Genomic DNA, 12,641 nt, shown 5'->3' with positions numbered 1-12,641 from the left:
GGAGTGCTGGTTCCCTCTAAGTACCCATGACTGTTTGGCCAGCCATCGTGAGCCGGCCAAACAGTCATGCGCACTTTGCGTGTTCTCCACCTAGGCTGCATTACAGCCTGCGTGGAGAACATGCCCAGGCTCCAATTCCCTGGCTGAGAGCCGAACTATGGCGCTCAGACCAATCACAGCACAGTGTTGTGTTTGGCTTATGGATTCTGGGTGCTTCCTGATTCCTGTTCATAGAGAAGCCAGGAAGAGGGTGCAGAGGACGGAGGCGGCCGACCAGCCGGCTGGCCGACAGATATGTGAACTTTTTTTTAACCCCCTCCCCACCCGAATACAGCTTCCCGAGAGCAGCCGTCCCCTGCGTACTTTATTTAATATTTTGTTCATTTGAAAACACTCTGGTTTCCTGTCAAGGGACACAATATGCCTTAAAGTGATATGAAAAACAAATGACCGGTGTAGATCAGCCTCGCAGTGTCCTCTATTCATTTAATTTGAAGCCATCGATACCGCCTGGTGAGCCTTGAAGAGAGGTTCTTGGAAAAGTGGTAACCGCACCGTAGACATTTTTCTGTAATGCTATGTTCTGCATTCAGTATTGTCTTCGCATTGAAAAAAGTAAAAATAAATCACTGTTAAAGTACTGGGGTATGGTTAGGAAAACTCACTCGTGTAAGTAATGGCTACAGATCTGCTTTTCTCAAACCTTGGTTTCTTGCACCTTTATCCAGAAAAGATTAAATTAAAAATAAACAATGTATTAACTGTGTTCATGCATCTGTGTGTGGTTGTATACATGTGTGCGTGTTTGTAGGGGTTTAACTACTACTGCTGCAGCAGGTGGGGTTTGCCGAGGGGCCCACTGTATCCATACAATGTTGGTTTTGCCACCCCAACATCAGTTAAGGGGACCATTTCCTGGCTGGCCCCAGTGCCAATGGCATCCCTGCTATGCTACTACCTGCATGGATGCGTTTGTCTATGTTTCAGGAAAATTGTCAGCGAGCAGATATTTTCTGAAATTTAAGAGATACAGAGCCTGTTCGTAACAAAAAAGTTGGTATCTAAAACGAAGACTTAAAACAGGAAATCATTCTACCGATTCCCCACAGTTCCCATGATTGAAATGCCCCAAGCTAAAAAAAAATATGAAATGTGAGTGACATGCCACTGGAATTGCAGGTCACTCAGTAGGAAGACCCACTCCTGATGATATGCCAGTTGTCTACCACTCCAGTGCGCAGTTTTAGCTATGGTTACTGAAAGTGAATTGAATTGCCTGATAATCTAATGATTTAAATGCCCAGATTTGCTCAATTTCAGAGAACCCCCTGGCAGTGCCCTACTCTCTGTACCCTCCCCCTGCATTCCCTTGCAAATCAGGTGTGTGTGTGTGTGTGTGACGATCGGGCTTGCTTGCCACCGGTCACTCGCCCCAAACATTTGTGCCCCACCACTTTCAAATGTCACCAGCCACCACAGGAGATGACTGATGTTTGGGATGGACTGTTCTGGTGATGTGCATGGTTAGTATTGATTTGCATTAGGTGGGCCTCAAGGGCTGACAGATACTCCACTGCAACAGCAACAAAGTACCATGTCTGCCAAGCTCCAGGTCAGCCAAACCAATTTTGAGTCTGACAGACTGCAAGTTTTATGCTGATTGAGTCATTTACTTTTTCAGTGTAAAGCGTCCTCCCATGGCCCAATTGAATAAGGGCCGTCAAAGGTACCTCATTCAACCATATGCCCTATTTAGAGTGGACAGACAGATGGCTTTATTTTTAATTTTTTTTTACTGTTCCTCACTGCCAGGCATATCCTGTCTGTGAGTGACAATAAAAAAAGAAAAATTACCACAACACCATTGGAGAAAGCTCCCAAGGTGCTGGGGTTAATTCTTTTTTTCATTTTGCAAAATCAAACTTAACTGCAAGATAACTGCACTCGTGACTGCCTGTTTAGTAGTAAAATATAGCAATTTTAGGTGCTTATTGGGATGCCTAGAGCTTTTGGCCCTAGTGTCACTGCACCTGCCGCACCATTGAAATCATGACCCAGTTGTCTGCAAGGTAACTGCACTTGTGGCTGCCTGTTTTAGTTTTACATTTTAACAATAATCTGGGTTTAGTGGGGTCCCTAGAGCTTTTGGCCCCGGTGCCACTGTGTCTGCTGCACCATTACTGCAAAGTAACTGCAATTGCAACTGCCTGTTTAGTAGTCCAATATAGCAATTTTTGTGTTTAGAGGCGTTTTGACAAATTTGGCCCTGTGCTACTACACCTGCTGCACCATGCAAATCATGGCCCTGTTGTCTTCAAGGTAACTGCACTTGTGGCTTCCTGTTCAGTAGTAAAATATAGCATAGTTATTGTATATTAACTTTATTTTTAACGTGCAATGTTTATTACAACATTTAGAATTGATCGCAATGACCTAATACATTAAGTTGAATACATCAATCCAATAATGCCTACAAAATGGAAAGAAAGCTACCCAAGCATGAATAGGAAATTACCATAAACGTTCTAAGGCTAAAGCATCTGCTTTACATAACTAAGCTATAAAAAGCAAGCATTCCAAAATACTGTTAGAAACTGTCCTCCTTGTCTGTGAGAAGAGATCTTATCTTGACAGTGAATGGAGCTTAAACATTGTGAACGGCTTTAGTAGAAGTATGATAAATGCGTGCAGCCAGGGGAAGATAACAAAAAATGTTCCACACAAAAGCGAACAAACACATGAGAACTGATAAGAGCCCCCTTTTATGATATATTAAATGCAAAAGATTTCACTGTGCAGGCGCAACCTAAAAATGAAGGGGAGGCAGAGCGAATCTCTTCTGTCCATGAGACTTCTGTAGCGGAAACAGAGGAAGTCTGATAGATTGTGCACTCTGGCAGAAAGAGGGAAACCAAGCCCAGTGTCTGTCCGCAATCCCCGCCTCCCTCTTGACCCAGCAGGACGTCAGGCTCAATAGAGCCAAACGCTGCTGAGAGATCTACTATTGCACCACTCTCCTGAGGTCATTGAGAAACCAAGCATCAATGTGCTAAAATAATTACATTTTGAACCGAACACCATTTTACAGGAGTAATCCTTAAATATTCAATCTCTCTTCATATGAAAATCAAAACTCAGAAGTGGTATTTGACAATATATTGAGCTCGTTGTGGCACCTGACTCATGAGGATCCAGAGGCAATGCCAGTACTTGTAAGAAGAGTTGCTTACTTGCCCCCAAGTTCCCTAGACCTTCCAACACTGACCCCTGAAGTTTGGTAACATTGCAGCCACTTTGATATGCGCTTAAGATTACTGACCCTGATAATGCCAGTTATTGTACTATATTTCTATTCTGTGGTTGTAACTCGTATGTAGGGGAGGACCAATAACTAGCATTGTCTGGCTCTATAATCAGTAAACCTACTTTATCATCTTAAATGGAATGGCGAGGTTGGCTCAGTCTATCGGAAAGTATACAATGCAGGCATTGATTCCTCCTGTTTGCCTACATTCTAAGCCCACGCTTGGTTGAGTTATAAAAAGTGGTAATCTGATGTCACAGTTGTATTTTCTAGTAGGATGCCATAGTGTGATGTACTGTTGTTAAATTAAGTGTGATAAAAACGCCAAACCAATATTTTATTAACTTTAATTCCTCCATTTATTCCTGGCTAGGTGCTCTCATGCTAATTGCTTGGATGACCACTGGAAGTATAGGAATGGTCTTTGCTCGGTACCTACGTTATTCTGCTAAGAGAAAGATTTTTGGTAAAGAACTCTGGTTTCAGGTATGTTGGAAGTGATCATAAAGTACAGAGAAAAGTATATCTGTGCATATCATTTTCATGTCCGTACACTTAGCTATTTTTATGTTTTAGCAGTTTTGTTGACTATGTAATAACTTGCGAGTTATAAAGTCGGAAAGTAACCTGATTAGTATTTTCGTTATGTTGACATGAAAAGCAGAAATGATTGACTGGTAGGAGGATGGGCTTACCTTCTCTCTGTCATGGTCAAAAATGTTTCTTCTTTTGGTTGGGGTTGTAGCCATTGAGTATATGAGGGTTATGGCAATGCATGGGAGCACATCGTGTCAGCCCCTTTTAGGGTCAGCAAGGGAAAAGAAGTGTTGAGGCTCTTTTTACTGACTGAACACCTCCAAGATGGCTCGTCCTTCCAAAGTGGACGGTTGTTGATAACAAGTATCCCTAGAGAGTAGGCTAATGACCTCTGGCAGGCAAAATCATCAGCTCAAGCCAGAAATGTGTGTAGGCCATGGAGATGTGATGAATGGTAGGCTGGCAGTTATTCTATACAGACTAATGTAACCTAGCTTTCTTTCTTCACCGTTGGAAGTTGACCGTAGTCCACAATTAATTGATGTAGAGTAACCACATCTCCTCAACTTTGGCATAATTCAGTCATAATATTTTAGGGGCCTACACAAGCACTTTACATTGCAAAATATGTATATATTTTTTTACTAAATATTAAATTGACCTGCTCACTTTTTGTTATTATACACAGATTAAAGTAACTTAATTTCCCAAAAGCCAAGCCTATAGCTATAAAATAAAACATGTTATTTGCAGTATATGGCTATACAGCAAAGTAGCACATATAACCCTTACTTTGGCATCTTCTGGTGGAGTTTGAGATCGGGATGCTGACTCATCAATAGCAGTATATAGACCTAGATTTGGCTAGTGAGAGAAGGCTTCGACATTTGTCCACGTGATGGCCAATTACACTCCTGAATCAGTCCCTGCAATCTCCATCATCAGTCCACGGACCCTATATTTTTTAAAATTTCTTTGGGCAACCATGTACTTGATATATCGCCCGTTCATCCTACATGCACCAGTCCATATTTCAAGCCTGTTGGTCTGTGCGGGGAGGTTCATGCCTGTATGATGTCCCTCCTGGCCACCATGAGAGCTATATTACTGCACAAGGGAGAATACCACAGCAGCGTCTGTGCACCCCATAAACCCCAACAAACCACCCATGCTGATAGATCCACTGATTGCCCCTCTGCCTCCTCTAAGTATCCCTGTATGGTCCGCCAAAGAGTCCTCAGCTTTGGCATTCCCATAGGGTGTCTATCAATGTCCCCCTTTGGTGATAACACCTTGAACACCTCTCATCAGGCAATTGACCCATTTTGTAGAGTGTGGTCTGCATGAAGTATGCCCTATGTAGTATCTTGAGTTGGAGGAGGAGGAAACTCACCCTTATCACAACCCCTCCAGGATATCTACATGCTTCCACCCAGTTAACTTCGTCAATTGTGCCCAGGTCCTGTGCCCATCTGTCTTTAAGCTTATCCAGGGACCTCATTAAGTTGCAGACCAGTGTTGCCTAGGTTTCTCAGATTGTATGTCGATGAAGGGGGACTGCTTGGAGTCTCTGTTACATTGGGGTCTTTCTGTTAATTCCTCTGGATGTCTAATGTGACTATGTATGTTGATCCAGCAGATAGCGGACTCTCTGGGAGTCAACTAGCTTGTATTGGGGCAGGAGACTCTCAAATGACAATAGGCCCTCCCCCCAACATAGCTTCATTTCGGCCAACACATTGGAGTACCATAGTGGTGTTTTTAAGGTTATTTTCCTCTACCATCCTATTGCTTTTGTTGCATTCTTCCATCTTTGGAGTACTATGGCTGTGGGGGTTTGTCCCTCCTCTATATTAGTGCAGCTGTAGAGCACTCTTTGGTACCCCTATGTGGAAGTAGTCCCCTATGTGCAATGAATGCTGTATCCCATTGCGCCTCAAAGGCTCAGTCATTGACCACCCTCAGCTGTGCTGCCCAGTAGTATAATTTGAGGTTTTGCAGTTCGATGCCCCCCTCATATGGAACTCGTTTCAAAGTATCTAACGCAATCCTGAGTGAGCCATCGTCCCATAAACGTTTCCTGGTGACTGCCCGGACAGTCAGTAAGAATTCCTCTGGGATTAATACATATAGGAATTTTTGTAGCAGGTCCATCTTGTAGAGGGCTGCCCTATCCATCATGGCCTACCCATCAGGGATAGTGGCAGCTTCCTCCATCTGGCTCCATCCGCTTTATAAGAGTTAAGAATGTTTCAAGGTTTTGAGTGTAAACATCTATGGGGGCTATTGTTGCATAAGTAGTATCAACCGAGTGGAATGGGCAGTCCCAGTCCTTTGATGGTCTCTAACCCATTGATGAGTACGCCACACTTTATGCCAGTTTATGGTAATCCTTGAGTATCGTGCAGAGGCATTAAGGATGTCCAGCATCTGCGGAATTGAGTGAAGGGGGTCCACTACATATAAGAGCAAATCATCCATGTATAGGGAGATTTCATGCTCCAAGGTCAGGTCCCATCACAAGCCCTGCAGTAGTGCATCTTTACTCACCCATTCTGACAGGAGCTTGATTGCCAAAGCGAGCAATGGGGGGGCACAGTGGAAAACCCAATGTGGTTCCCCTGCCCATGGGGAACACTCACGGATGTATGACGATACATCGCGCACGCTCCTATCACGTGCGTTAACAACGCGGCGAATACATCGCGAAATCCATCACATCGTCATTTAGAACATCGTGCGCCGTTGCAACGCGAATGCGTTGCTACCTATAGCCAAGTATGAAACCTCGCCAACGTTAACATCGGACGTCGTAACATCGGACGTCATAACATCGCGTCCCCCCCCTTACCCATGACGGACGAACGCTGGACAAACATTACAATTACAGATGCTGTGAATTCAGTATTTCCCACAAATAAGTTTTGAATACTAATTTGTCGTTATAAACATTCCAAGTTTACCTATTGTGCAGCGCACGTAAATAAATGCCCAAATAAATTGAGAGATCATTAACACGCAGTTTTTCTCTGGACCCCCATGAATGTGTAAAGTGTCAACTTTGGTGCGAAGTAGCTGAACTCCCTTGTGTCCTCTGATTGCGCGTCATTAGAACACGTCCACTACAGAGCGGAGACACCTATGCTCAGCAGCTGTGATGAAAAGCCACGAAGGCGGTCCCTGCGCCGTAGATGATGATCCATGGGTTTCAGTCGGTTTTTCAGTTTCTGCTCCACCGTGCTATGTACACACGTGTGCATGCTGACGATTAGTTGCTTCTGTGGCACCTCACAGGCGGGGCTAACCTGGGATATCTCGAATACCTTCCTTGTCAACTTACTAAAGTAAACACCGTCAAAGCCAGTTGGTCTTGCCTTTCCTACCAGGCGTTGCACTGTGACTTTTTGTTGTTGCAGTTCTGTGTAGCGCGAACTCGACCCAGAGGTATTGGAGCCCATTACAAGCGCACCAGTTATACATTATTCAAGGTGACATACATTTGAGAGGCGCAGAGTGTTTAAGTTTCCGGAATCACTGGATGTTGAGCCGATGTTTAGAGTTGAACTAATCTTCACAGTTCGAGTCGGCAGCTTGGGCCGAAACGCCACATCCTCCCCAACGCGTGACTGTCCGTGCCTGTTTTTTTTTTTTACTGCTCTGCATTGTGCAGGAGGCAAAACATGGATCAATAGCGCCCAGCAGCAAAGGCGAGACCTAGTGGCTTTCCCAGTCCTTATTCTTAATCGCAATTGAACGAAAACTAAATGGACCCTGTGCCCTTCAAATTTGTGTAGAAGTTTTTGAGGAAACATAATTTCCACGTCATTGTAAAATAGCGAGAGGGAGTGTATTTGTGGTGAATGAGTATGCACTTTTATTTAGTCTGGAACGCAATAGTGCCTGAGGTCAAAGGGCTACTTAGCACTCCTCAGATTGCTATTCGATTCTTCATTTAACATGTTTTCACACAAGAGATGAAAATTGCTTGCTGCACACGTCATTATTTGTTTTAAAAAGCGTCTTGCTGGGCGAGGGTTGTCGAAGATCGGCCTTTCCAGACCTCGTGCTTGACTTTGATTGGCATATACACCAACTTAAAATAAGCACTATGCCATCTAACGTAACATTTTTAAAAAATCGTTTTATTAATGATACAAAAAAGCATTCAGCTGCAAACACACCAAGATAGACCAGGATAGCAACAGGGTATACAACATGCAGATTCATATTTCCACCATTAGGCAGGACTCCCCCGCCCTGTCCCGTCAACATGATCATCAAAGTTATCAAGTCTAAGGCTTTCAGCACAACTCGTCCTATTGAGGAGGCCATACAAGGCCTGAACTGTTCCCACTTTCTGAGACAACCTCTACTTTTGTAGACCACTTTATCGGCCACCATGCATCAATCCATATCTTTTTCCCAAATTCGAAGGGATGTTGCTGTGGGTGCTTCCCACAATCCGGCAGTGTTGCGTTTGGCAATAGCCATCCTCAAGGTTACTCAGGATTGCTCCTTACGGTTCTGATTGCTCTTCATCAGGCGACAGTGAAGTGAGCCAATATCGTCTGTCACTCGGTGCCACAGTGCAAGTTGGCAGGTCTGACTGTTGGTAACACAAACCTCCAGTATTACTTATGCACTCTTCTCTAGACAGCATTTAGACGTGTCCTGCTCATTTGATATGTTTGCACTGAGTATTTTACTGGACACTGTCTGTTATCTTGTGTTGGATACAAGTGGCAATTCATGTACTCTTGGGCTCCGCTTACAATAGGTTAGAAAGCCTATCTGTCCCTGTGGAATTGATAGACTCTCATTAGTGCCTGTTGTGCTGGGAATTTACAACTGCTGTTTTCCCTATGCTGCACGGTCACATGCACATGTAGTAGACTGTAAGATAAGTGACAACTATGATCTAAGACGCTTTTTCCTTTGAGAGGAGAGATGGTGACTTGCACATTCATCACGCTGTTTTATGGGAAGGACTGGTGACAGTGTGAGGGTCCGTTGGGATTGCTGTCTTCCTCAGGGCTTTCTATGTTTCTATAGTGTGTGCCTGCAGATATGCGCCTGTCCTGACATCCCCAAGTTTAAAGAAACTACTAAAAACCTGTGTGTTTTTATTCTTCTGTGCCGCCACTGAGTAGCAAGTGCCGAGCAGATACCATAATATAACAACTGCCACGCGTGCTGATCAAGCTGCAGGTAGCGCAAAATACAGCAGCACGATTATTCTGCAACCTCCACCTGCAGATATGCGCCTGTCCTGACATCCCCAAGTGTAAAGAAACTATGCCACTTTCTGTCTCAAAATTATGTCAGTTTAGCAAAGATGCAAAACAACTGGCACGGGACATTTTCGTCTCCATTCGGCCAGAGATTTAAAGTTCAACCGTCATACGCACGAGTTTCAGCGTCGCAATTGCTCGCATTGTAAACGGTAGCGATTTAAATGTGCCTGCGCATTACTAGCATGCGATGTAAAAGCATGCGGTGTGAAGCCTCCAGCGATGTAAAATACGCGTTGCGATGGCAGCGTGTGAACACGGAGTCGTTGTAATGGGTGTTTCCCATGGAGAACACTCACAATAGTGTCCCGTTTATTCATATTCTGGCCTTGGATCCATAAAAAGCAGTCGGACCCAGGCTATAAATGCCTTTCTGATGGCTATCTTGTTCAGCACCGTCATTAAACATGGCCATTTGTGTGAGTTGAATACCATCTTGGCATCCAGCTATCAGATCACTATGGGTTCCCGGAGTGTTCTGCTTCTGTCGCGTACCCTGCCAAGATGTCTTAAGTTATGCTGTGTTGATCCGTGTGGCATGAAGCTCAATTGGTCCTTGTGAATCAGCCTATCCCTTACTTCATATAGGCGAGTGGCTAGCATCTTCACTAGTATTTCTGCCTCTATAGTCAGTAGAGAAATAGGCCTGTATGAGTCTCAATCCTCTGGCCTCTTTCTTGCTTTGTGGATAAAAGCAATATGGGGCAATCTGATATCTTGGGGAGATGTCCCAATACCAACGCATTCTGGTACATACACAGAAGAGGTCCCCCAAATGGCTACCCAGACATTTGAAAAATTCAATGGGTAGCCCATTGAGACCTGGAGTCTTTCCAGCCTGGAGCTCCTCTATGGCCTGCATAATCCTGGTCACCTCCAGGTCCCGATCCCTCTGGCCCTTTATTCCTGGGATAGGGCTGGAGCAGAGAGTTCGCCTATAAACTCTGCAGCTCCCACTCTGTGTATATACATTTGGGTGCATAGAGGGTCTCCAGGTGGTCCGCAAATCACTGAAGTAGTTTTCCATAGCCTGAATAAGCCCCTTTTCGCATCCCTGTATTTGATGTAACAAGGGTCTAAGGGCCATGTTGGACTCTGGGTCTAGATCATCACCTCCTGGTCTTACAAAAAGCAATGCGTGTCCTGCCAACCTCCTTGGTAGGAAGGCAACTTCCCAGTATCTGTGTTCCTGGATATGGGGGACCAAGTAATAGTCCAGCCTAGACCCCGCTTGGGAGTTAGCTGCCAGAGGCCTGCTTTGTTCCCCAGAGAACTGCCCTGCTGCTTGAGGACTGCTGTGCTCTGTGAGAATTTATACTGGACCTGTTCCCTTCATCTAAGGCCAATCTGAGAGACACTTAGTGTCAGCTGGATGACATCCTGTTCTGAGTACAGGGACAGAACAATTTCCAGAGGCCTACCTGCAACTGAGCAGCTGATCTGCTCCACTGGACTTGCCTGAGCCCTGCTGGCCTCTGCTGGAGTGAGTCCCTGATCACCAGGAGGTGCTTCCCTGGGTCATGGGCCCTTGGCTCATATCAGAGAGAACGCCTCCTTGCCTAACTAAATGTTCCATCAAATCAGTTGTGAAGCCCTGCCAAGCCTCACCGCACAACTGCATCGGAACCAAGGTCCGGCGATTGAAGCCTCGCAAAGCAACGCGGTGCAGACCTCACACCATGGACTTAAGGTGCAATTCTCAGTGGGCCAAACTTGGTCCTGTGCCCGGCCTGCTCTCCCCTGGGGTCAGCTTGAACTTGTGACTTTGTCCCGGTCCAGCATGACCACATACCTGTAGTTGGCACTTTGCTCCTGGTGCTAATATTTATGAAATCTTTAAAATACAGTATCTCTGGTTCTACTGAATGTATTTTGGCTTTTTGATATCATTTTATTTATTAACATTTGCTCTATTTTTCAAAATTGTTTTGAGATTATGCTTCTCTTGTAGTTTTCACTTCATTACTGTTTGTGTGCTGCATACATACTTCACACTTTGCCTGTAAGGTAACCCTGACTGCTTTTGTGTGAAGCCACCAGAGGGTTAAGCACAGGTTAATTTTAGGAATTTTGTGGTTCGACCTGACTAGGATTGCAGTTGTTGATTTAATAGGGTTCCCATCCCCCACCACCTCCCCCTTCGACCACCAACCCAAATTCTTACACCTGTTTAACAGCTTGTGGTTGTAGTTCGAAGGTCTCTCTTACCAAGGGAGGGAGGGCTCTGCAGAGCATGCTGAGGTGTGCTTTCCAATCCGAGACTGTGTATGTCTGACAGCCATCTTACCAGGGATGAGGGGACATCACCTGGATTCTTGTCTCAATGAAGAGCTGTTCCTTTCACTTAAAGTGCCTGAAGCCATCCTGCCCTGCCAGAGAGGAAAGGAACCATCCAACGCTGCCGGAAGTGTGTTACTGTCCAGGGTAGATTAAATTTGCACGAACATATAGCTGAGAATCAGGGCTATACCATGGTGGTCATTGCCACCAAGACCCAACTGTGCAGTAGTGGTCATTGGTACTGAAAACCCAAGAACTGTGCCATGGAGGTCATAGCCACCAAACAGGCTGCCATCCCTATCTTATCAGAGTGTGCCTTGCAGTGGCAAAGATAAATGTGATATTTGAAGAACAACTCCAGTTAAAAATGGTTTGTTGTGGTGAATGAGCTTTATTTCATTATTGCTTACATTTAATTCACTTGTTTTGCTTCCCCGAGGTGGACATTTTTCTTTATGGTGAGCCTAAGTGGCCTTGGATCCATAAAAAGCAGTCGGACCCAGGCTATAAATGCCTTTCTGATGGCTATCTTGTTCAGCACCGTCATTAAACATGGCCATTTGTGTGAGTTGAATACCATCTTGGCATCCAGCTATCAGATCACTATGGGTTCCCGGAGTGTTCTGCTTCTGTCGCGTACCCTGCCAAGATGTCTTAAGTTATGCTGTGTTGATCCGTGTGGCATGAAGCTCAATTGGTCCTTGTGAATCAGCCTATCCCTTACTTCATATAGGCGAGTGGCTAGCATCTTCACTAGTATTTCTGCCTCTATAGTCAGTAGAGAAATAGGCCTGTATGAGTCTCAATCCTCTGGCCTCTTTCTTGCTTTGTGGATAAAAGCAATATGGGGCAATCTGATATCTTGGGGAGATGTCCCAATACCAACGCATTCTGGTACATACACAGAAGAGGTCCCCCAAATGGCTACCCAGACATTTGAAAAATTCAATGGGTAGCCCATTGAGACCTGGAGTCTTTCCAGCCTGGAGCTCCTCTATGGCCTGCATAATCCTGGTCACCTCCAGGTCCCGATCCCTCTGGCCCTTTATTCTGGCCATTCGAATTTAAAATAGTCTGTGCTAAAGTTAATGTATTTCTATAAGCAATTCAGTAGTACCTTTAAAAAACAAAACTTCTCTTGACAGTTAAATTAGTGTGAGTCTTTTTAAAAATTGACAGTGAGCAGGTTCAGTTCATGGAATGCATTTTGTGACCCGGAGACTCATTTT

General features: G+C 44.8%; 1 protein-coding gene across 3 annotated transcripts in view; it reads left to right on the top strand.

The window, feature by feature from the left end:
* Positions 1–12,641, top strand: part of LOC146834526 (ferric reductase 1-like) — a 594,548-nt gene that overhangs the window by 485,865 nt on the left and 96,042 nt on the right. For all 3 annotated transcript variants that reach the window (XM_085601924.1, XM_085601923.1, XM_085601922.1), the window contains one exon: positions 3,678–3,790. In XM_085601924.1, the coding sequence (XP_085458050.1) occupies positions 3,678–3,790 (113 nt within the window). The remainder of the gene's footprint in view (positions 1–3,677; positions 3,791–12,641) is intronic.

Source organism: Triturus cristatus, chromosome 4_2, assembly GCF_964204655.1.
Source record: "Triturus cristatus chromosome 4_2, aTriCri1.1, whole genome shotgun sequence".
Lineage (NCBI taxonomy): Eukaryota > Metazoa > Chordata > Amphibia > Caudata > Salamandridae > Triturus > Triturus cristatus.
The sequence above is the reverse complement of the archived record's forward strand: the minus strand, read 5'-3'. Positions and strand labels throughout refer to the sequence as shown.